This window comes from Meles meles, chromosome 20 (genome assembly GCF_922984935.1).
Source record: "Meles meles chromosome 20, mMelMel3.1 paternal haplotype, whole genome shotgun sequence".
Taxonomy (NCBI): Eukaryota; Metazoa; Chordata; class Mammalia; order Carnivora; family Mustelidae; genus Meles; species Meles meles.
In genome coordinates this window covers 56,938,814-56,961,312 of record NC_060085.1, presented here as the reverse complement: position 1 = coordinate 56,961,312, position 22,499 = coordinate 56,938,814, and the positions used below count along the sequence as shown (strand labels likewise).

The 22,499-nt window shown below is 52.8% G+C and overlaps 1 protein-coding gene across 1 annotated transcript in view; it reads right to left on the bottom strand.

The window, feature by feature from the left end:
* Window positions 1–5,028: 5,028 nt before the first annotated feature.
* WNT7A (Wnt family member 7A) overlaps window positions 5,029–22,499 on the bottom strand; it is a 60,442-nt gene continuing 42,971 nt past the window's right edge. Inside the window, exon 4 of the mRNA XM_045991469.1 lies at window positions 5,029–7,501. Coding sequence (XP_045847425.1) covers window positions 7,022–7,501 — 480 coding nt within the window. The 3' untranslated portion in view covers window positions 5,029–7,021. The remainder of the gene's footprint in view (window positions 7,502–22,499) is intronic.

The following is a 22,499-nucleotide window of genomic DNA, read 5'->3' as shown; positions in this document are numbered from 1 at the left end:
TTTCGTGACACTGGGTGACCTTGTCTCTAACCTTTCATAAAATTCTTCCCCTGGCCTCAAGGTGTGTCCTCCTGTGCCTGAACTGATTACTGGGTCCTTGGGCCCCTCTGCAGATCTAGGAGACTCTCTCCTCCGCTTCCCTGCCCTGTGAACCATGGCTCCTCGGTCTCCATGGACCCCAGGAACTCTGGGTGCTGCAGCTTCCTATCCCCATGCCCTAGCCTGGAAACCCTTAAGGCAGGAAGCTGAGCAACGATTGAACTGACTTCATTTGTTCCCCATTTCACAGGGATCATTGTCCTGTGTGGCCTGAAATCTGTGCTTTGACAATCACCGCTTCATGGGTCCTGTCTGTTTTGTTGGTTTTAGGCAGGTGGGTAACTTGGTGGCTGTGGCTGCATCTTGGCCAGAAGGAGACACCCCCAACAATTCTGTCCCCTCCTCACTTGAATTAAATTCTTCTCTCCTCCATCGCCTCTCCTTCTGCTAACTCAGACTGATGTGTGGCCTGGGTCAGATTGTCCACCATGCCCTGAAGGCCAGGAGCAGGTCAGAGGGCCTTGGAGCCGGAGGGGCCCAGAACCTGGGGAGAAGATGGAGAGGTTTTCCCTGTAGTGCCGTCCACACACCTGGCAGCATGTACTCAGAAGGCATCCGGGAGCCAGAGGAAGCTCGCTGTGCTGTCCAGGGAAGGACTGTCATGCTCCCCACGGCTGACAAAACTGAGGCCCAGAGAGGCAAAGCCCCTTCCAAAATCACACGGCACAAGAGGTCAGAGCAGGACTTGAACCCAGGCCTGGCAGACTTTGATATGAATAGGGAACATTTGTTGGGTACTTTTTCTGTGCCAGGAACTGTTCTAAACACTTTCCATGCTCTGCTATGCAATCCCTGACACAGCCCCATCAGGCTAGAACGCCTGGCTCAGTTTCCAATAGGCAATGCTGCTGAGGGTTTCAGAGTAGTGGGCTCTGGAACTGAGGTCCGAACCCCACTTCTAGCTTTTTGAAGCATATGTGACCTTGAACCCCTTACTTGAACTCTTCGCCTCAGTGTCCTGACCTATAACCCGATGTTATAGGTCAAATTGTGTCTCCCACCCACCCAAATTCTTATGTTGGAGTCCTAATATCCAGGACCTCAAAACGTGACCTTATTTGGAGATAGTGTCTTTAAAGAGGTGATCGAGTGGAAAGGAGGCCATCTGGATGGCTCTAATCCGGTATGACTGGTGTTCTTATCAAAAGGGGACATTCGGGCCCGGAGAATATGGAGGGAAGACAATGCAGAGAGGCTCAGGGAGAAAGCAGCACTCTAGAAACCAAGGAGAGAGGCTAGGAACAGACTCTCCCCTGCAGCCCTGAGTAGGAACCAATCCGGCCCACGCCTTGATGGTGCACGTCCAGCCTCCAGAATGGTCAGGAAGTCAGCTTCTGTTGTCAAAGGCCCCAGGTCTGTGGGATGGTGTTTCGGCAGCCCTAGCAAACTCCTCTACCAAGGCTGATTTCAGTGTCCATCTCATCTTTTGAGCATTACATGAGAGCACATGTAAGGTGTTTGGGAAAGGGCCTGGCACGCCCTAATACTCAGAAATTGGTGAGGAAGCTGAGGCCCAGAGAGGTGAAGCAGCCTTCCCAGGATCACACAACTCACAGTGTCTGAACCCAAACCCTACGCTCCCAACAACTCGCCCGGCCTGCCTGAACTGCCGTCTAAGCTCTTTCCTCAGTGCCCTCGGCCGGAGTTCCCACCACCCTGTGCCTCTTTTGCCCAGAGTTGATGCTTAACCACATTCATCAATCATCCTTTCAGAGGCCAAAGGGGAAGAAAATGAAACAGCGGAAAAGAGGGCCAGGCTGGCAGAGAAAGGATCTAACTCAAGGAAGTAATTATATATTAAGTGGAAAAGTCCATCGGTGTGCTCACGGATTTAGCCCCGCCGTGTCCCTGATGGATATACGGCCCTGGCTGCCTTCCAGTGGCAAGAACCGTGTCAGAGTGTCTGCTGCAAGTCACGTCTCTGCCACCGTCCAGGTGTGCTGGCTAGCAGGTGGGGGCTGCCTGGTGGGCTGGCGACTGTGCAGGGAGAAGACATTCCTGTGGAGAGGAGGGCCTGGTGCTCCAGGATGGAGCTGCCTGGCTCCTTGACTAAGTGCTAAATGACGGGCCCTGGGAGCCGAGCCTCGGTTTCCTTGTCTGTAGCGTAGGTGCCACTGGGATGAGGGTGGTGTTCAAGAGCCTGTTGCCCAGTAGCAACTTCCAGCCATGTCTTGTTGGAAGCCAGAGAGGGTCAGTGTGAGGCTGCAGAGAACAGAGTCCTCTCTGATCACCCATGATGGGGAAGGGGTGCAGGGCAGGGGAGTGGTGGGGGGGGGTGGTGTGTGTGTGTGTGTGAAGGGAGCAGTTAGGTGGATATTGAGACTTCCCCAGGCTCTGAATTAGAGAGCAAATGTCACCAGGATGAAAAGTTCCCAAGATCATCACAACTAAGCTCCCCTCTCCACCCCTCATGTCTGCCCTGGGAAGAGGGATCATAATGCAGGCCAAAGAGGGAAGCCATGATCTCTGAGTATGTAACCAGAAAGTGGTGGGGCCATGCCTCCCTGGGGCAGACGTCAGGATGTGGGGACCCTCGGCCCCCAGAGACCCTGGGCACTATTTGGGTCACTCAGATTCAGCAAATAAAAATAAAGGCTGTTAAATTTTGAATTTCAAATAAACCATGAATTGTTCTTAGCATAAGTAAGCCCTGTGTTAATATCTGGTACCTTCTTGCACTAAACTTTTTGTTGTTGCTTACCTGAAATCCAGAGCTAACTGGGCCTCTCGTGTGTCACCTGACAGCCCTAGGTATAGGGAAGGGCAGGAGATGGCTGGGTTTGGGGGAGGTAGAACTCTCAAGTCAGACTGCCCAAGTTCTGGTCCACTCCCAGAGCCACAGGGAGCAGGCCTGCAGCTTGAGTGTGCTTCCCAGCCAGGTCTCTGAGGTTCAGCTGCTGGAAGGGCCTCCCCGGCCCAGTCCCTCCATGGTCAGAGAGTCCAGAGCTGCGAGTGGAGCCCAGTGTCCTGGGTGCCCCAGCCTGCACCCCCTGATTCCCGCCCTGCCTCTGCATTCAACACATACACACACACACACACACACACACACACACACACACACACACACACACACGGCAGGCCTAATGCCAGGCCAGTGCCTGAGATTATAGGTGAACGGTGAAGATCAAGCGAGCTTCCAAGTAACCAGGTTGCTCAATCTGTGAGCAGCCTCTACCTCTCTGGGTGTACATCTTGTGATATGACCTGGTACCTCTTGGGGTGGCCTGTGTGTGTCCCTCAGGGCCTGCCAGTGAGATCTGTCTGGGACTCTAGTCATGGCAGAAGGGCGATGGGCTGGGAGCGGAGCACTTTATGCCCACTTCGTGGTCCCCCGGCCACGCTCAAGGGCAAGGGAGACTGAAACGTGCTCCAGCCATGTGACCTGGAAGAGGAGGACCCAGGCGTGGTGCCAATGACTCCGCCACCAGTGGCTGCTGCGGTGGGCCCACTGAGTGGTTAGAGTTGGGTATATTTACATAGAGTAATGGGATTTGCTGATGGATGGGGCGGGGAGGTGGAAGAGGACAGGATCCAAGACTGACTCCAGGGCCGGACAGCTGACAGGTAGAGAAGGTGAGGCTCTGGGTAGGGGAGAATGGGAGAACTGGGGGTTCACTTGCCCAGCTGCCAGGGTACCCCCTGTAGGCCTATTCCTTTAGGGCCTTTGGGAAGGCCCAGATCCTGCCCTGTGGAGCCTTGAACGAGCTTGAAATTTAAGTCCAGAGGATGTGTGAGTGTGTGCGCGCACACGTGTACGCAAGCGTGTGTATGTCTAAACGACAAATAGGAACTTTATCCTCCCCAAACCCCTCCAAGTGATTTTGCTGCTGCTAGGGTGCGCGGTGTTGATGAAAGACCTTCCCAGGAGGCACGAGTCCTGGCCTTTGTTTTGTTTCTGCTAGACTTGCTGGGAGCCCTTCTATAAAGCCCTGACCCTTTCTGGGCCTCAGTTGGTCCGAACCAGAGGCTGCAAGCTGGTGGTCCAAAGGTCGAGTTCAGCTTGCAGCCTGCTCCATCCTTACGGTGTTTGCAAAATGCCATAAAAGGTGGGAGATTTACTTAAAATTTTGATTCAGTCTCTTGAGATTTGGGCCTTTTTAATGTCCATTTTATTGAAAAGCCACTTTAGGAATAAACCAAAGAGCAAAAAATACTTTTGCCCAACACAGAGCCCAATATTTCTTACCACAAGCTGTGTTTGAAAAATCTTACCGCTATGGAAAGGATAATAATACTTAATAATAATAATACTTATCATTCATCCATTGCTCTGCAATTCAATGTACCATACAATCATCACTAGGAGGACCCTATGGTATAAATATTATTATTCTATTTTACAGATGGAGAAGCTGAGGCTCAGAGCTCCACTGAGCTGGGGACCTCTGAGAGGGAGCAGGCCCAGGGTAGGGAACTAAAAGTGGGCTGAGGGGCCAGGTGACAGGCCGCCAGCTAACCTGGCAATTCTTCTAGTGGGCCTCGCTGCCCTCATGCCAGACACACTTTTCATCTGGATACTAAGGAAGGACATGGGGGTAATTTCTGGTATTTGGGGAGGCAGCTCAGAACATTCCCAATTCTCAGACACCATGAGGCCAGGAAGAGAGGGACTACAGCTTGGAAACTCTCTTTGCTCATGGTAGACTCTGGTTTTCCAAGGCAGAGATAAACTGTGACATGGGACCTGTAAGAAGCTTCTGTATATTTTCTCCTCCCTTACCTAGCCACCCACCTACCTACCCACCCACCCACCCATCCACTCCCCCAACCAGATGTCCACCCATCCACTTACCTACCCACCTACTTACTCCCCCATCCATCCATCCATCCATCCATCCATCCACTCATCCATCCATCCACTCATTGCTTCACATCCCTACCCACCCTGACACCCACGTAAAGAAAAAATAAATGGTCCAATGGAAGAAATCAACCAACCATCCAGCCATTTTATTTGTCCACGCTGTGATCCAGGCCCAGTGCTAACATTGGGGAGTTCCAACACAGCCTAGACACCAAGGGGCTCCCAGGGTGTGGGGCCATCAGGCTGTGGTCTCAGAGGTATCTGAGTTTCACCAGTGTCTGTGGGCACAGAGTTCAGAGGTGCCATCTCTTGGTGGCTCAACACAATCGCCAAAGGTCCTGTGGTCGGCCTCACACCACACCTCACCCGCAAGCAGAGACACCTGGGGACCAGCAGATGCACAGAAACACACCACATGCACACACACCCCTGAATCTCTCAGGCATTTGGAGAGAGACACAGAGAGTTGGGTAGCTGCAGGAGCACACACAATGTAGGCACCCCAGCACCCCAGAGGTGCTTGAAGGCGCAAAGTCCGTGACTACCCCAAGACTCCCGAGGGACACACACACACACACACACACACACACATACATGTGCACGCGTGCGCATCTGCACGTGCACAGAAATGCAACCAGACACATATTAGAATACCCACAGCCTCTCAGAGGAGAGCTCTGCAGGTTGGCAGGCACTGGATGTAGGAGCAGAGAGGCCTTGTCCACACCTCTCTGCCGGTCTGCCCTAGGACCCTGACATCCAGGAAGCCCTGCTGAGCCCTGCTGCTCATGGGACCCCTCACTCCAGCTTTTCTGCCCCATAACTGAGGACTGTGCCTCACCTCTCAGGACACACGGCAATGGCGGGGCATCCAGCTGGGGAGCGGGCTCCCTGAACTGGTTTATGCCGTGTGGTGACTCATCAAGCCCTCTGATGGTCACCCAATGCCAAGGGCACAGGCCTGCCCGCCACATGGCTCACTACGAGCTCACTGCTCAGTGACCTTGCTCAAAAGGCCTAGGCTGGGGATCTGATTCCTGTCCCAGGTAATAACAATGACACCCCAAGCCAGGCATCCAGGGGCCACTTCTGCCTGGTTGGCCAATGGAACTCGAGAACCCAGCTATGTGAGGGCCCCCATGGGAACCAGGCCTCGCTCCTCCTTACCCCAAAGCAAGTACCAGAATTAAGAAGAAGCACAGGCCATGGAATGATACAGGCAGACTCGATATAAATAAAATATTCATATAAAAATAGTCTCTTACAAAATATTCTCTCTTATCCAGTGGCTCACTTTCCAAAAGATGGAAACTGTTGGGAGTTTTATTATTACCTTTCCTCTCTCTCTGTATTCCAAACTGGATTCTTCTACTGGTTTAAGTTTGAGCTGGGGAGGACTAAAGGATGGGAATCGTAATCTGGGAGATGTCTCCCAATCTGGACCAGCTTAAATTTCTGGATAAGTAGCAGCAAACAGCAAAAAAATATAAACGTGTATGTATATATATCTATATATGTATAAAGGACGTCTGCTTTTAAACATCTAGTGCTGGGGGGGAGGGGGGTACTCGCGAAATCAACTAGTAGAAATATCTGCGTAAAGGATAGTTATTTACAGTTCTACTTGGCTCCTTGTCCTAGTGACAAAATTATCCCGCAAAGAAAGCAAGCGGTCCACTTTGATTGCAGAAAACGGATCCCGACGAGGTGGAAGGATTCTTTTTAATTAAATAAATTAATATTATTTTTTTATCAGAATAAATTGTTAAATATTGCTATGTTGAGGCCCCTGGGTCCAGAGCTCCTGGTGCAAAAGGCTCTGCTCCAGCAGAGGAGGGCCCCCTCCCCTGGCGGCGTGTGGGGTGGGGTGGAGCAGCCGTGGATGTGGAAGAGAACAGTCCAGGGCTCTGGGGAGATCTTTCCAGCGGGTGCCTGCGGGAAACCTGGGAGAGGTGTCCCCACAGCAGAAAAGACAAGCTCAGCATTACCCCCACGGAGATCCCGGAAGAGACCCGCTGGGGTGACTGCAGCTGGGAAGCTGTCCGGTCCCCCCTGCGGTCTGACTTGCAGCTGGAGGTGCCCAGCCGGCCCCAGGGGCGGCGCCGCTGAGTCCCCGGCTCACTTGCACGTGTGCACCTCGGTGCGCTCGCTGCAGGTGTTGCACTTGACGTAGCAGCACCAGTGGAACTTGCAGTTGCACTGCCACACGCGGGCGTACTGGTGCGTGTTGTAGCCGCGGCCGCAGCACATGAGGTCGCAGCCGCTGGCCTGCGGGGCTGTCTTGTTGCAGGCGCGGCCCTGCGTGCCCACGCTGCCCGTCACCGGGTCCTCCTCGCAGTAGTTGGGTGACTTCTCGATGTACACCAGGTCTGTGTCCATGGGCTTGCGGTACGACAGCGGCTTCTTGATCTTCAGGAAGGTGGGCCGCTTGTTGCGGCTGGCACGCACGGGCTCCACGTGGACCGCCTCGTTGTACTTGTCCTTGAGCACGTAGCCCAGCTCCCGGAACTGCGGCAGCGTCGTCCAGCACGTCTTGGTGGTGCACGAGCCGGACACGCCGTGGCACTTACACTCCAGCTTCATGTTCTCCTCCAGGATCTGCAGGGGTGGGTGGGGAAGAGCACAGCACCCGTCACTGCACACATTGGCCTGGGGTGGCCCCCAGCCCAGCCCTGCCCTGCCCTGCTATGGCCAGCCTAGCTGGCTCCTGCTTTTGTGGTTCTTTGTGGTGGGGGAACCCAGACCTGGATTCAAATCCCTCTCACCGGTGCTTCTACCTGGAGCCCACTTGCTCTCCCGGCCCCTCCCAACTCCTATCTGGTGATTAGATTGGTGCTAAATGAGTTCAGGCCAGTCCAGGGCACACAGAGGGTTCTTTTTGACCTGGGCAGGTTTATTTTATTCTGTTTATTTATTTATGTAAGAGAGGGAGGGAATGAGTGAGCAAGTACAAGCAGGGGAGGGGCAGAGGAGGTGGGGGAAGCAGAGTCCTGGCTGAGCAGGGAGCACCAGGAGGGACCAGATCCCAGGACCTGAGCTGAAGGCAGACGCTGAACCAACTGAGCCCCGCACCAGGTGCCCTTGGCCTGCACAGGTTTAAAATCATTTTTGAACCAACATTTAAAAACCAGCAGATAGAATTCCAGGGTCAGTCAGTTGGTTGGTTGGTTTCTGTGTTTTGACCAATAGAAAGGGCACCTGGCAACTCTAGGATGAGATTCAAAGCATTTACTAACTGGTACGGCCGAGGGCGGACCTGCTGGGCAGAAAGCTGACCACACATGGCAGCACGGCAGCCTTGCTCACCACAGTCTTTGTCCGCACGGTCACACGGCAGCAACACCTGGAGCTGTCCCAGCAGCTGCCTCCTTCACTGGCTGGCATCCGTCAATTTGCCATAGTCCCCACCTCTCCATATTGCCTCCCTGACCTCGAGCATGTATTTTCAGAGGTCATCTGCTTGACCACTTAAGACATCTGCCAGGCACGGAGAACACCCAAAGATGGGAACCCTGGCTCTGATTTAGCCTTCCCGGGCTATGTCCCATTGTCCCGGATATCCCTGGAAGCTTTCTCTGACCTCCAGGCTACGTGGGGTACCTCTTCTTCTGAGTTCCAATTCCCCTCAGGCTCCCATTGCCCTAGCACTGAGACGTAGCATTGTACGAGGAATGAAAAGTACAGATGCTGGACCCTGGGTTCAAATCCCAGATCTAACATGAAGCTGCTGTGTGCCCTCGGGCAACTTCCTTGAGTCCTCTGTGCTGCAGTTTCCCCTTGTGCAAAATGGGGGTGACATTGATATTAATTGTAATCATATAATAAAACACTTGATAGCAACAGAAAAGAATGAACTCATACACACAGGAAGAACAGATCTCTAAGACGTAATGCCGAGAGAAAGAAGTTGGATGCCGAAAAGAACATACTATGTGATTAAACAGATATGAAGTTGAAGGAGAGGCAAAGCTAATGCCTGGGTTTCATTCTTCTATACATACTCGGACAGTGGGCCACAGATGACCTGTGAGCCATCTTTTGCTGACCCCTGCCTTGGAATATCCATGCAAGCAAAGGAGGCAACATTTACCAAACCCCCATGGTACTTGGTATTTAGGTTGTTATTAGGCTTTGGGATTTGTTCTTTTTAAAATCTTTTCACTCCTTCCCTTCTTTCTTCTTTCTTTTTAAAAACTATATTATAGAAGGAAGTCTCTTTGGAACTAAAGCTTCTCTTCCCTTCTCATCATCTTCAGTCTGATTTTATCCCAGTAGACATTTATGAAGGTCCTACTGTGTACCAGACACTAGGGTGGGAAGATACAGTGTATGAGCATTTTCATGGTCTCCATCTGGACTGTCAAATTTACTTTGCTTGTTATATAGTGAAAAAAAAGTGGATTAATGAGTAAATACCTAAACATTTATTAATCACCTGTACACGCACTGGGCCCATGCTTCTGTAAGTGGCATCGTTGAACTCCATGAGGTTAGCATGATTCCATTTTACAGGGGTAAAACCTGAGGCTCAGCTAAGTCCTGGAGCTGGTCTGTGGGCATGCAGAGGCAAGGATTTTACTGCTGAGGGCTGTGAACCAACTGCTTGAACCAACTGCTGCTCTCTTGCTTTGTGACCTTGGAATTGTCACACCCCCTCTCTGGGCCTTAGCTGCCTTCACTGAAACATGGAATGAAGGCAATTCCATCTTTTCTGGCAAAAGTCAGGGTGCTGGAACAGAATCAGACATTCAAAAAATAGTCATTAGCTCTGCCTCTGGGCCTGGGCCAATGCCGGTGCTGGGATACAGAGGTGGCAAGATCTGGTTCCTGTCTCCAATAATGGGCTTGTGTTCGGGGTCCTCCCTGTCCTAAGAGCTCTGCTTCCAGGAGGAGGGGACCAGTGCTTGGGTCAGTGGTCTCACCGGGAAGGGAGCACCACCCTGTTTAAGCCACGGTATCTGTAATCCGATGAGCCAGCAATGCCACAAGCATCCAGAATGTTCAGGGACAGAGCTTCCAGCTGGCTGAATGCTCTGATTCCAGGACACCTAGTGGGACAGAGCACCTCCTGGGTGAGCGGCCCCGTCAAATAACACAGATGTCCCTTCTGGGTGTCAGTGAGGATATAGTTCCTAAGAGTCCAGCCTTCCTTCCTGCCTCGGTTTGAGAAGCGTGGGAAAAGAGCACAGCTCAGGGGTGTGGCGATACGCTTGGGGGGCAGGGTTAGGCAGCAGGTTCCGGCTGACTGAGATTGCAGTGTCGTCAGACATTTCAACACGGACATGCTGGGGGATGATCAGAATGGATTGACGCTCCTGAGGATGCGGGGCCAGGGGGTGTGCACACACGGCGTGGCGTCTCATAACATGCGCTGACCTACGGCTCAGAAATCTCCCTTCCAAGGCATATGCTTGAGAGAATGAAATGCTCATGTGCACAGGAAATAGGTTCAAGGATGTTCATAGCAGCGGCATTGATAGATGTGTGGAGACGGCCCAGTGTGGATTCATGGCATCTTTTCACTGGGCGCTCTCTGTATGTCCAGCCTGGTGGGATGGATAAGCTGAGAGGTGCGCTCATCGGGACCCTACAGGACAGTGACAATGAACAGCTACAGCAAAGCACACCAACAGAGGTCGAACTCAGAAATACAGTGGGGAGGGCAAAAAACAGTTGGAAAAGATGTCCCCGGGGTGAATTCATGTATATCAAGTTCAAAGGTAGGCAAAAGTGGATTGTATGGTTCAAGGCCACCTACAGAGGGGGAAAGTATAATAAGAAGTCAAGAAATGAGGGTCACAAATACCAAGACAGTGGCTGTTTCTGGGGTGGGGCGTGAGGGGCTGTGGTTGACAAAGGTCACCTGGGGCACTGATGCTTTATAATCTTTCTTTTAAATCAGCACAAATGTCCCATGAGCTTTTTTGCATAGAAGCTATATGTCACAATTTATAAAAATGCAGTGGGTCCAAAAGCCACCAAGCACTAAGCTCAACATCATTTGCATCAGGCAAATGCAAATCAGAATAGCCACTTCCCACCCTCTAGGATGGCTGACAGAAGAAATACAGATATAGCCAGAGTTAGCAAGCGTGTGGAGAAATGGAAACCTTGACACACCATCAGTAGGAATGTGAAATGGAGCAGCCCTGTGGTTCCCCAACATGTGAAACATAGGGTTATCATACGGCCTAATGCTATAACCTGAATGTTTGAGTCCACCCCTAAATTCATGTGTTGAAATCTTAGTAGGTGGAGCCTCTGGGAGGTTCTTAAGTCACGAGGATGGAGCTGTCGTGAATGGGATGAATGCCTTATAAAAGAGGCTCCAGAGAGACCCCTAACCCCTTCCACCATGTGAGATCATGGGAAGATAGCACTGGCTTTGAACCGGAAAGAGGGCGCTCCCCAGAAGGCGAGACGCTGGCGCCTTCATCTGGAACTTCCAGCGTCCAGAACTGTGAGACATAAATGTCTGTCGTTTATACGTCACCTAGTCTGTGGGACTTTGTCATAGCCTCCTAAAAAGACTAAGACACCCAGCCAGCAATTCCGCTCCTAGGTATATACTCAGGAGAAATGAAAACATATGCCCATACAAAAACTTGTAAGCCAATGTGAACAGCAGCATTCTTCATAATCGCCGGAGAGTGGGAACAACCCGACTGTCCATCATCTGATGAACGGATACAGAAAACATGGCACAGGCCCACACAATGGAACATTGTTCGGCCACGAAAAGGAAGGGAGCGCGGACACACACTACAACATGGATGGACCTCCGAAGCATCGCGCTCAGTGACAGAAACCAGACACAAACTGTATGGCTGCATTTACATGCGATGTCCGGAAGAGGCACATCTATCGAGACAGAGGATAGATTAGTGGTTTGGGAAGAGCCTGGGGGAAATGAGTGTCTGCTGGGGGTTACAGGTTTCTCTCCGAGATAATGAAAATACTCGAAAATTATGATGGTGGAACACATCTGAGAATATGTTAAAGGAAAAAAAAGCACGGAACTGTACGCTTTATATGAGTGCCCTGGATGGTATGTGAATTATACCTTAATAGAGTGGGTTCTCTAAAAAAATCCCTGAACGTTTTAGTGAAAAAGCAATAGGTTGTATTTTTGAGGCTGTGACACCGACTGTTTTCGTTCGGCGGATGCTGGGCCAGGATCCCCAGTGCCGAAGGTCAGGCTCTGGGGTCAGGCTGGGTACGGCTGCCACTCCCACTTCATGGAGCCTCCCGCACGCTGCCTCTCTCTTCCTGTGAGGCCACAGCTGGCCTGAGGCCATCGCAGTATTTGTGTGGGGCCCTCATCAGATGATGTCCAGCCTGTGAACCCAGCAAACTTTGCATTTTCAGAGCCCGGTGATTGCATTATATCCGTGCTAAGCTGGGCATAATCACAGCCGCCCTGGCCAGAACTGGCCACCCAGACGGGCATCCGGATGGGCACCCAGCCCTCTGCCTGAGGCAGGGGACAAGAGCAGAGGAAACAAGTGCAGGACAAAGCCACATTCTTTGCACCCTCTGACCCCACCCCACACCCCCGGAGACCAGGCTGGCTACCAGCTTCTTGGCTGTCTAGAGGGACTTCAGGGCTCCCTTTCCATTAGGACAGTCTGGATTGTGATCCAGGGACACATAGGCTCTAAGGGTTTGAAGGGTCTGCAGGCTCTAAGATGATACAACCTCTTGCACCTTCCTAGTGCTTGGCACACAGAAGGTCCCCAGGAAATGCCCAAAGGGAAATTCACCAACAAGATGCATCCAAACTATTCCATGACCAGCAGGCGGTGAGACAGAGCAAACTCCTCCAAATGTTCAGGGTCTGGGAGGCCCTGCTGGGCTGGACGGAGGGGAAGTCCAGAGGATCCTGGGAGCCACTAAGATGCAGGGAGGGGCGGTCAGAGGGCTTGGAGCAGCTGCAATGGACTCATGTCAATATGTTATGTCCCTGATTGCACTGGTGGGTCCCAGCTTACAGGGCAGCCACAGAAGCCTGCTTGGGGTCTGCCGTTTGACCATCCTGAGATGGAGAGATGCCTCGATGCAGCAGGACAGGAAAGGAGAAAACAAATCTGTGAGGTTCAGGGTCTGGTGTCTCAGAGTGTCTCTGGAGAACATGGAGGTCTCCCGCTTCTCACCCCACGGATGGCCTGGGATCTGAACACAGCAAGGGGCCTTAGATTAGTGGGCTGGTGGTGCGGTGGGGAGGGGGTGGCTCTTTGGGGGAGACAAGAAGCGGCTGCAACAGGGTTCACATTTTACCTTATAAATCCTCACTCCTGTTCCTGGCCTCCACTGGCTTCCCTGCCCACTCACAATAAAATCCCACCTCGTAGCCAACACGCAGCCACAGGTAGAGAAGAGAAGGAAACATATTCCCCTCATCAGGTAAAAGCCCTGATTTTCCTGACATTCCCTTGGAGGTGGACATTATCATCCCATTTCACAGGTGAAGCAAGTGAGGCTCAGAAAAAGGGAGGGATTTAAGCAAGATCGGAGTGTGCATCTGTACGTCTTTCCAGACCACTCCCCGTGCTCCCGCCCCTTGCTTCGTGCCGCAAGAGATATTATAGGGCACCTGACCATTGCTACTGGTAACTGGCTGGTTGGGCCTGGTGGGTATCAGTCACGGGCCAGTATGAATGCAGCTGCTACCTCCAGTTAGGCCTGACCTGCGGAAGCCCTGCTGGGAGATAGAGGGCAGGAGGGAACTCCTCCTGCTTGCTCCCCACTGGGCCCCTCATTTTCATCTCCCTAGAAAGACACTCCATACCTGCCAGGGGTCGCTCCCTATTTCTTCCTTCCCCTCCGTCTCAGGCAGCCACTAAATAGTATTCTGTCTTTATGATTTGCCCATTTGAGACATTTCGCATAAATGGCACCTTATAATAAGATGGCCTTTTGTGGGTCTAGTTTCCTTAATGCAGCACAGTGTTTTTAAGGTCCCTCCGTGTAGCATGGTGTAGCTTGTACCAATACGTCTTTCCTTGTCATGACTGAGTAATATCCCGTTGTGTGGCTATGCTACGTGCTGTCCCCCGTCCCTCAGTTGTTGGACAGCAGCCCCTTCCTAAACACTCCGTAATTTCCTGGTCTGCGTGCACCCAGTGGACTGGCCGTGACTGTGACGCCAGCGGCGAGACGCAGCTCCTCTGAGGTGAGCTGAGAACAAGCCCCTTCCTCTTGACTGCCAGGCCTGTCCTTGTCCACCTCTTGGCTCTGGCCTCCTGTTCCTTACGCGGCTAATCTTTACTGCCGTCTCAGAGGTTCAACTCAACAAGTCTGCCACCAGGTCTGTGCCCTCTGGGAGAGACTCACGCATGTGCCAAATGACAGAGTACCTCACAGAGGGGTTATCTGAAATATCGAAAGCCCGAGAGAATCAAAAGTTCCACCAGTGGGGACTGGTTACATAAATTCTGACGATTCTCTAAACTGGAATGTCCTGCAGCTGTTAAAGAGAACAAGGCAGTTCTGTACTTACTAATGAAGGTTGATTGGCAAGAGACATGGGGAAGAGAACAAAGCAAGGTGCGGAAAAGTATGCAGACCACGAGTTCACTGGTGTGAGAAAGAAAAAAAACCGCATGCACGGGTGTTAGTAAGAACACAGAATAATCTCTCTGGAAGAATGCATGAGAAATTGGTAAGAGTGGCGACTTCCAGAGAGGGCACCCAGTGCTGGGGATTTGGGGAGACAGGAGCCTTCCTTCTCATGGGGTTGTCTTTTGTGCCTTTTGAATGTGCTGTCATGTCAGAAAAAAGTCACCTCCTCCACGAAGCCTGCCTTGATTGTCAGTGACTCCCTCAGGTTCTTCTTGGCTGTCTGGGCTATTGATACCCGTCAACTCGGCCCTGTGAGACTATCTATCTGTCAGCATCTCCCATCAGGCCAGTGGGTCTCTGTGGATGTGGAACTATACCATTCAGATGCCCCTTCAAGGGAAGTCTTGCAACAAAGCTAGTAAGGTGCTAGTAAATTGGCTCGGGGGCGGGGGGCAGGAAAATAAGCCCTTTTGTACCTTGTGTAGTATTCGCTAATTTCTTCGGGAGCAATGTTCCTATCATGGCTGATTTTTAAGCTACGAATGATTTAGCAATTGGCTCACAAATCCCTGGATCTTGAACACGGTGCCTGTGAGCCCACACGAGCGAGCCCCAGTGCATTATGGGGCCAGGAGTGCAATCCGCATGCAGCTCCCAGTGGTCAGATAACTCCAGGGCCTGCCCCGGTTGCAGAACTGCAGCCTTGTTGGGTGGGTTGCAGCCAGAGGCCAAGAGAGGGAGGGGTAACAGGTCTGGCCACGCTGATGGGCAGTACCTGCTCCAGAGTTCTTCCCACAGCTTTGTCTGGCCAACATTGCAGCACGAGCACCTCGGCCCAGTCCTGCTCCTCCCCTTTCCCTCGGCTGAGCCCTACTGAGTACCTGGGACCTACAACACCATCTCAGCCTCTGCTTCTCGAGAACTCCACCTGTGATATTCCTCGGAGACGGGGGCCAGGACATTCATCTCCACCTCCCTGGCCTCTGGCAGAGAAATCCTGGCGTGGAGACGGTACTGACCAGTAGGAAGCAGAAAGAAGGACCTAGTGCATGTCTATCCTTGTTCATTCACTGACTCATTTTGCATTGAGCACGAACTGTGTGCCATTCGGTCCATTTGGTATCACCGCCACTACCGGGGACCTGGGAGGACCCTGAAGCAGGAAGATACCATCCCTGCCTTCTCTGGGCCTGCAGATCCCAGCTGGGAGCAGCCATAATAGCCCTCCTGAATCTAATTATAAACTGGTGTGTTCCATGAAGGAGTGGAACAGAATGCAAAGACAAGTTTTGACCCAAGAGTAGCTGCTCTTGGGTGCAGCTCCAGGAAGCCTCCCCCAAGAAGGCAAAGGCCGAGCTGGCAGCCAGAAAACAGGAAGGCTCAAACTTAGCCAAATTTAGCAGGATGGGGAAAGGGCATTTCAAACCAGGAAACAGCACATGCCAAGGCCCTGAGGTAGGAGGGATGTGGCCTGTCCATGAGAGAAATGGGAAGGGGCAGGGGGCCGGCCACTCAGGGCAGGGAGGAGCCTGGATCACCCTCCAGCCAAGGGGTGCCACTAGGGGCCTTTCAGGCAGGGGAGTAGCGAGGTCCGAATGACACCTTTAGAGATCATTCCAGACAGAGCACACATCAAGTCAGAGAAGGTCAGAGTGGCAGGATAGTGATATGGAAAGAAACCGTCCCCATCACACAAGCCAGAGAGGACAGTGGCTCTGACAGAGACGGAGGGGATGGGAGGGAAACATCAGCAATACTTGGTGAATGACCCATGGGGAGATTGTTGGGGGCCCAGGGCAACTCACAGCCTCTCATGGCTACGGACACTATGCACTGAAACAAGGAACCCAAAGAAGGACCAGGCTAGAGGAAGAGCATGTATTGAAGATATGATGGGGAAATTTCTGGCATAGTGAGTAACCCATAAGAGGGGTGTCTGGGGAGGCTTTTGGTGCTACTGAAATCTGTCCCTAGTCAGCATGGGTGCCCACAGGAAAGAATGTGACTGGAGTCCCAGTCAGAATTCAGTCTCTCTCACAGACTAAAACATGTGGCTGAAACCAGCCAGAAGTGGGGTAAACACCTATAATCTTTGGTATTAAAAAAAAAATTACAAAAGCACAGGATAAGATATTCTGAGAAAAACTGAAAGCTTTACATGACCACAAGTTCAATACGAGCTTATAAGCTGCTAAAAAGCCCGAGGTCATATTAACTGATGTCTGGTGCCCACAGTAAGGGAGGAGATTGCTATGTGATTTTCAGAACTGAGCTATGCCTTGGCAGATGGACAGAGACAGAGTATGTATAGGAAAAAGGGCTGGAGACCCCATACTGAAGTAGATGGAGCTGTTCAGCCTAGAGAAGGCAGTTTCTGGATGTTCTGGTCATTGCCCCACCTGCTCTGCAGATCTGTCCTGGGGCAGGGTGAGTGGGAGGGACTGTGTGTCCATCCAGAGGGCAGAATGGGGACTCCAGCTGGAGAGGAGTCACGGGATAGTAGATCCCTGGTCACTGAGATGCCAGCCCTCCCCACCAAGCTGACCAGACCTGGATGGGGGTTGCTGTGGAGGTGATGAGCTCCCCGTCCTGGAGAGTGTGGTAGCAGCAGTTGGGGTTTGCAGTGGGGATACCTGCAGAGGGTAGGGTGGGGCTGCTCTCAATCTGCTTCTCTATCCCCCAACTCAGCCCCAAACCTATCTGGAGAGCAGGAAGGATTTTCTGCACCGCTGGAGGGAGAAAAAAATCAATCTCTTTCTGACTGGTCCCCCAGGAAGTGCCAGCAATGTACCAGGTGCTGCCCAAGAGCCCAGAATTACCCAGGACAGGATTCTTAGGCCTGGGAGGGGCCTTGGGAGAAACTTGGCTCCAGAAAATTCCTTGATTCATAACACCAAATAGATACTATTGAAGCTGGCCTCCTGGGCCATGGCAGACTCTTGGGGCTGCCCAGAGGATCTGGGGGTGAAATTCTGGGAGGCAGAAGAGGTTCTGAGGGGAGGGAGGTCAGATGGTGACCTCGGACTCCTACCCAGTCCATGCTGTGTGGCACTCCTGTGACTGGGAACCTCCATCACCCTCCGAAGCATTCTGAAGGCATCTAAATTGGAAAAAACCCAAAGCTGTTTCTCAGCATTGAATTCCACTGCTCCATCTCACAGACCCTCCCACACTGAGGCCACTGGGAAGATCGTGACGCCCCCACACAGTCCAGGAGGATATCCCACCTCAGGGTGGTCCGTGACTCCTGCCACACCCTCCTCTGGGTGTACAGCTCCATTCCTCCCCCCATTGTCTGACCTGCCCCCCAAACCTTCAGGAGCCGGCAGAAAATGGTCTTCTTCCTCAGAGCATCCTGCCCTGCCCACCAACGCCAGCAGGACTCAGCAAGAATGGATCTCTCCTGCTTCCAGCCCTTCTCTTTGTGCCTGGTTTCACAAGGCTGCTGTGACCTTCAGAGCTCTGCAAACACTGCCTCCTCAGTGAGGCTTTCCCAGCCACCCCGACTACGGTCATCCTGTCAGCGATGGCTCCCAGCACCTGCCAGTCATCCCTCCCAGTTCCCACTGCTCATTCCTCCCAGTTCCCACTGCTCATCCCTCCTAGTTGCTACTACTCATTACTCATTACTCCCAGTCCCACAGCTCATCCCTCCCAGTTCCCACCCGTCATTACTCCCAGATCCCACTGCTCACCCTTCCCAGATCCCACTGCTCATCCCTCCCAGTTCCTACTGCTCATCCCTCCCAGTTCCCACTACTCACCCCTCCCAGATCCCACTGCTTATCCTCCCCAGATCCCACTGCTCATCCCTCCTAGTTGCAACGACTCATTACTCCCAGTCTCACTGCTCATCCCTCTCTGTTCCCACCAGTCATTACTCCCAGTTCCCACTGCTCACCTCGCAGTTCCCACCAGTCATTACTCCCAGGTCCCATTGCTCATTGTTCTCGGACCCCACAGCTCATTGCTCGTGGTTCATATTGCTCATTGCTCCCAGGTCCCACTGGTCATGGCCAAGGATAGGATCTTGACTCAGGCCAGTCAGGGCCAATATGAACAAGTCCTGGGGATTCAGTGTGAAGAAAAGATAAGAACTTTTCTGGTCATTTCCCACTAGATGTGAAGAAGGAATGCAGGGACCAGAGTTATGGATAGGCATCCTGCAATCATATGGGTGTGAGGATGAAACTAACTAGGAAAGCAAAGGTGAGAAAAAAAGAGAGGGTGATGGGTATGTGCAGCTGGCTCCTAGGAATATCATCTGCAACCTGGATCAAGCTGGACCTGAATGCATTACCCCAGGACCATTCAGTTCCATGAACTGATGAATTTCCTTTGTTTTAAAGCTGGCTTGAGTGGAGTTTCTGTCTCCTATATCTTGAAATACCCTAACTGATACACAGCTCCCTTTATCTGTGTAGGAGAGATACTTTTTGTAAAGCTGATAGCCAGCCCATGGGTTTTAAGTCACAGTATGGAAAGATCTGGGGGATGTGGGGGTAGACTGGTTTGCTTGAAAGGGCCTTGGGGAGGCCAAGACCTTGCGGGCTGGAGATTGAGGTTAGCTGAGTATCTGCTGCTCCCTTTCCTTTGATCCCTCCACTGTGGGCCAGCCTGGCTCTTCTGCTCAGTGTTCCCTTACCTGCCCCTTCAGGCCTCCAGGTAATAAGAGCTCCCGGGTGTCACCGGTACCAGCTGCTGCAACAGCCCTCACAGGAGTCCCCGAATGCTGCCCACACCCTTTGAAGTAACCCCTTCATTACACTCTCTTCTGTTCCCACAACTGTGTCATCTACCAGACCCCGGCTGGGACAGGGGCGGGTAAGATACACCACCTCTATGAGCCTTGGTTTTCGTTTCCTTGTTCAGTGGAACTCGCTGCCTGGTGGGCGAGGCCGGGACCGAAAGAACAAAGGAATAGGTACCAGGCCAAAGGAGGCTCTCCGGACATGCGGCTGCTCTTATTCTGACCATTAAATTATTCACAGTGCCATGTGACATTGTCGTGTTGGCCTTGGATAAGAGTAGGGACAATTTCTCAGGAGGAGCTCCAGGCTGGCTTCCCACCCAAGCTTCACCTGTTCCTCCCCCCAAGACTGTGAGCCCCACAAGGGCAGGAAACCACGTTCAACCCCAAGAACAGCCACTCACTTTCTTCAGCTACTGTTCTAAACGCTTCACATAAAGCAGCTCAGGGAACCCATACAGCAAGCCGCCGAGGCAGATTTCTCATCCTCATCCCCATTCTACAGGTGAGAAAGCCAAGGCACCAGGGAGTTAGGAAGTGGGGGAACTGGTCTTCTCCCGCAAGCAGTCTGCCTCCGGAGATCTGCAGGGCAGTGGAACAGAAGGAAGGCTGAGACCCAGGATGGCCTTGTTCCCTTAGGCTACAGACACTGGGGTGTCCACACTGGGGTCCTCTTCCAGGATGCACACTCACCGCCCCACCACCCCGGGGTGTAGCTGCTAATCCCAGAGGGCAGGCTCCTCCTAGGAGCTGCTCTCCCAGCATGGAAGCCACCTCACCCAGGGTCATGCCCCTTCTTAGGGCAACTCTAGCCAGTGACTGGTTGATGCTGGCCCCAAAGACCTGTCTCTGTGCCTCAGCTGGGGATGACTCCAAAGGGCCATTCCAGCCCCAGAGCATCTCACGGGACCCACTGAAGTCTCTGTTGGGGCTACAACACAGCCCACCTTCTCTCCCTTGTTTCCCAACAGATGTATCTCCCCAGAGCCCTTCCTGGAAATGCTCTGCTTATGAATTTCCACGTCGGGAGCTCTTTCTGGTGGCTCTGATCTGAGGTCGTGTGTACTCAGTGGGCAGCTGGCTGTGGACCATGCCACCCGGAGCACAGGTAGGAGCACTGCCCCAGGAGGAAAGCCTGCAGGCTGCCAGCCCAGAATCCTCACTGCCTCCCCCCTTCCTGCTGCTGCTCCTCCTCCCTTGTTCCTCCTCCTTCTCCTGCTCCTCCCTCTCCCTCTTCCTCCTCCTTCTCCTGCTCCTCATCCCTCCCCCAGCTCCTCCCTCTCTTGCTTTTCTTCCTCCCCCTCTTATCTCTCTGCTCCTCCGCTGCCACCCCTAGCTCCCCTCCTCTTGCATGTCAATCCATCATGAGCAGAAAGCTCCATGTCATTGAGCTGCAGCTGTATTCCTCTGGGCAACTCAGATGAAAGAGGAAAAGGCAGCTTTTTTTGGGTAAACATTTGGAGTATTTTCTTCTCAGCCACATTCTTCAAGTCATATTGGACGCACCGACTTCAAGCAAATATTCCCGTCTGCCTCAGGTGGGGACGGCAGGGGGAAAGCCAAGCGTTCCACAGAACAGAGGCCCTGGAATGCAAGCAGGTTAGCCCCTGACTGCTGGGGGGCACAGCATCCGGCCAGGGCCTCGGGACAAGGACTGTCAACCTAAACTGGAGAGAGGAGTTTCCCAGTCTAGATTGGGACCTTCTGAAAGTCAGAGCTGGCTAGGTTACAACCCTTTCAACAACCATCTATGGCTCCTTATTGTTGGGGTTAAAACCCAGTCTTTTGCCTGGCTCTCTGGGCTCCCACAAACTTGGCCTCTGCCCAACTCTGGGGACTTGAAGGAAGCCACGTCTCGGGGACAAACACCCCCTCTCCCCTAGACTTGTCTCCTTCTAGGCTCCCACACCCTCCCAGTACACCTGCATGCCCCTGCACAGAGTCACACTCCCTCAAACACACCCCATGCCTTACATGCACGTGTCCTCCCCATATGCACGGCCCCCAACGACCCCCATGCTGTTCACACCCTCTGTCACACACTATCACACGCATGTTCACACGCACATCCTCCCTCCCAGTCACACGCACACACATGCTTACATACACCACCTCACGTCACCCCTGCACAGCACACGCTCATATAGTCTCTCGCCTACCTGCACACACCGCACACCCTCCTGTGCTCAAACACACACACACACACGCAGAGCCCCCCACATGCTCGCACGCATACAACCTCCCCCCACACTCTCGCACACGTTGTACACATCTAGACGTCCTCACGCACATGCTTGTACACACACACACACTTCTTCTCACACACGCTCACACACAGCTTACACAGACGTGAGGGAACCCCATGGGGGAGGCCAGCAAATGGGCTCCACTGTGCTTCCTAGCCAGGGGCCCTGGGCCAGACCTCAGCTTTGCTTCCCTGTACACTAAGACTCCCTCAACCCCTTCGGAGGGCTGTTGTGGGCATTTAAGGTAGAAACTCCATTTCGGAGGCGGAACAGACAAGCCCCAGCTGGGGCAAAGGCTGCTCACGGTGCCCCCTCCTCACCCCAGCCCACCCCTCCCAGGCACACTCTTGTTTGCTTCTTTCTCCTGAGCTGACTCACCCAGAGGGAGCAGGGTTGACCCGAAGGCAGGGGCCACCTCCCACAGGTGGGTGATGTGGACTGTGGCCAGGAGTGAGCTTAGTCAAGTGGCCCCAACTATAGCCTGAGGGGCAGGAAGCCAGCAGGAGAGCGCGGGAGCCCCTTATCCATACGTTCCTCCCAACTTCTGGAGCATCCGTGAATTGGCCTTGGCATTCGTTCATTCGTTCATTCGTTCATTCATTCATGCACTAGTTCTCTTACTAATCCATCCTTCCACTACATACGTGTTCATTTAATCCCGTTCTGGGCCAGGCCCTGCGTTGGAAGGCCAGCTGGGCAGAAAGACGCAAGCCTCCTGCTCCCTGGAAGCTTCCACTCTGTGGGGAAGGGAACCGGACTTCTAGTGGTCCCAGAGGCCGAGGCCAGCTCCCACCAACGGTGGCGCTGAAGGAAAGCCCACACCTGCCCCTCCTGTGGCCCCAGACCCCAGCCATTCTCCTCCCATGAATCGATGGGGAAATGTTTTGGAGGCAACGGGGGAATCTGAATCAACTGGGGTAGCATATAGCCTTGAGGAACTGTTCGTATTGCTCTGGGTTATGTACCGTTGTTATGTTTTTTAAAAATCCTTATTTATTAGTGAAATAACATGATGTCTGGGGTTAGTCCTCCTGAGGGG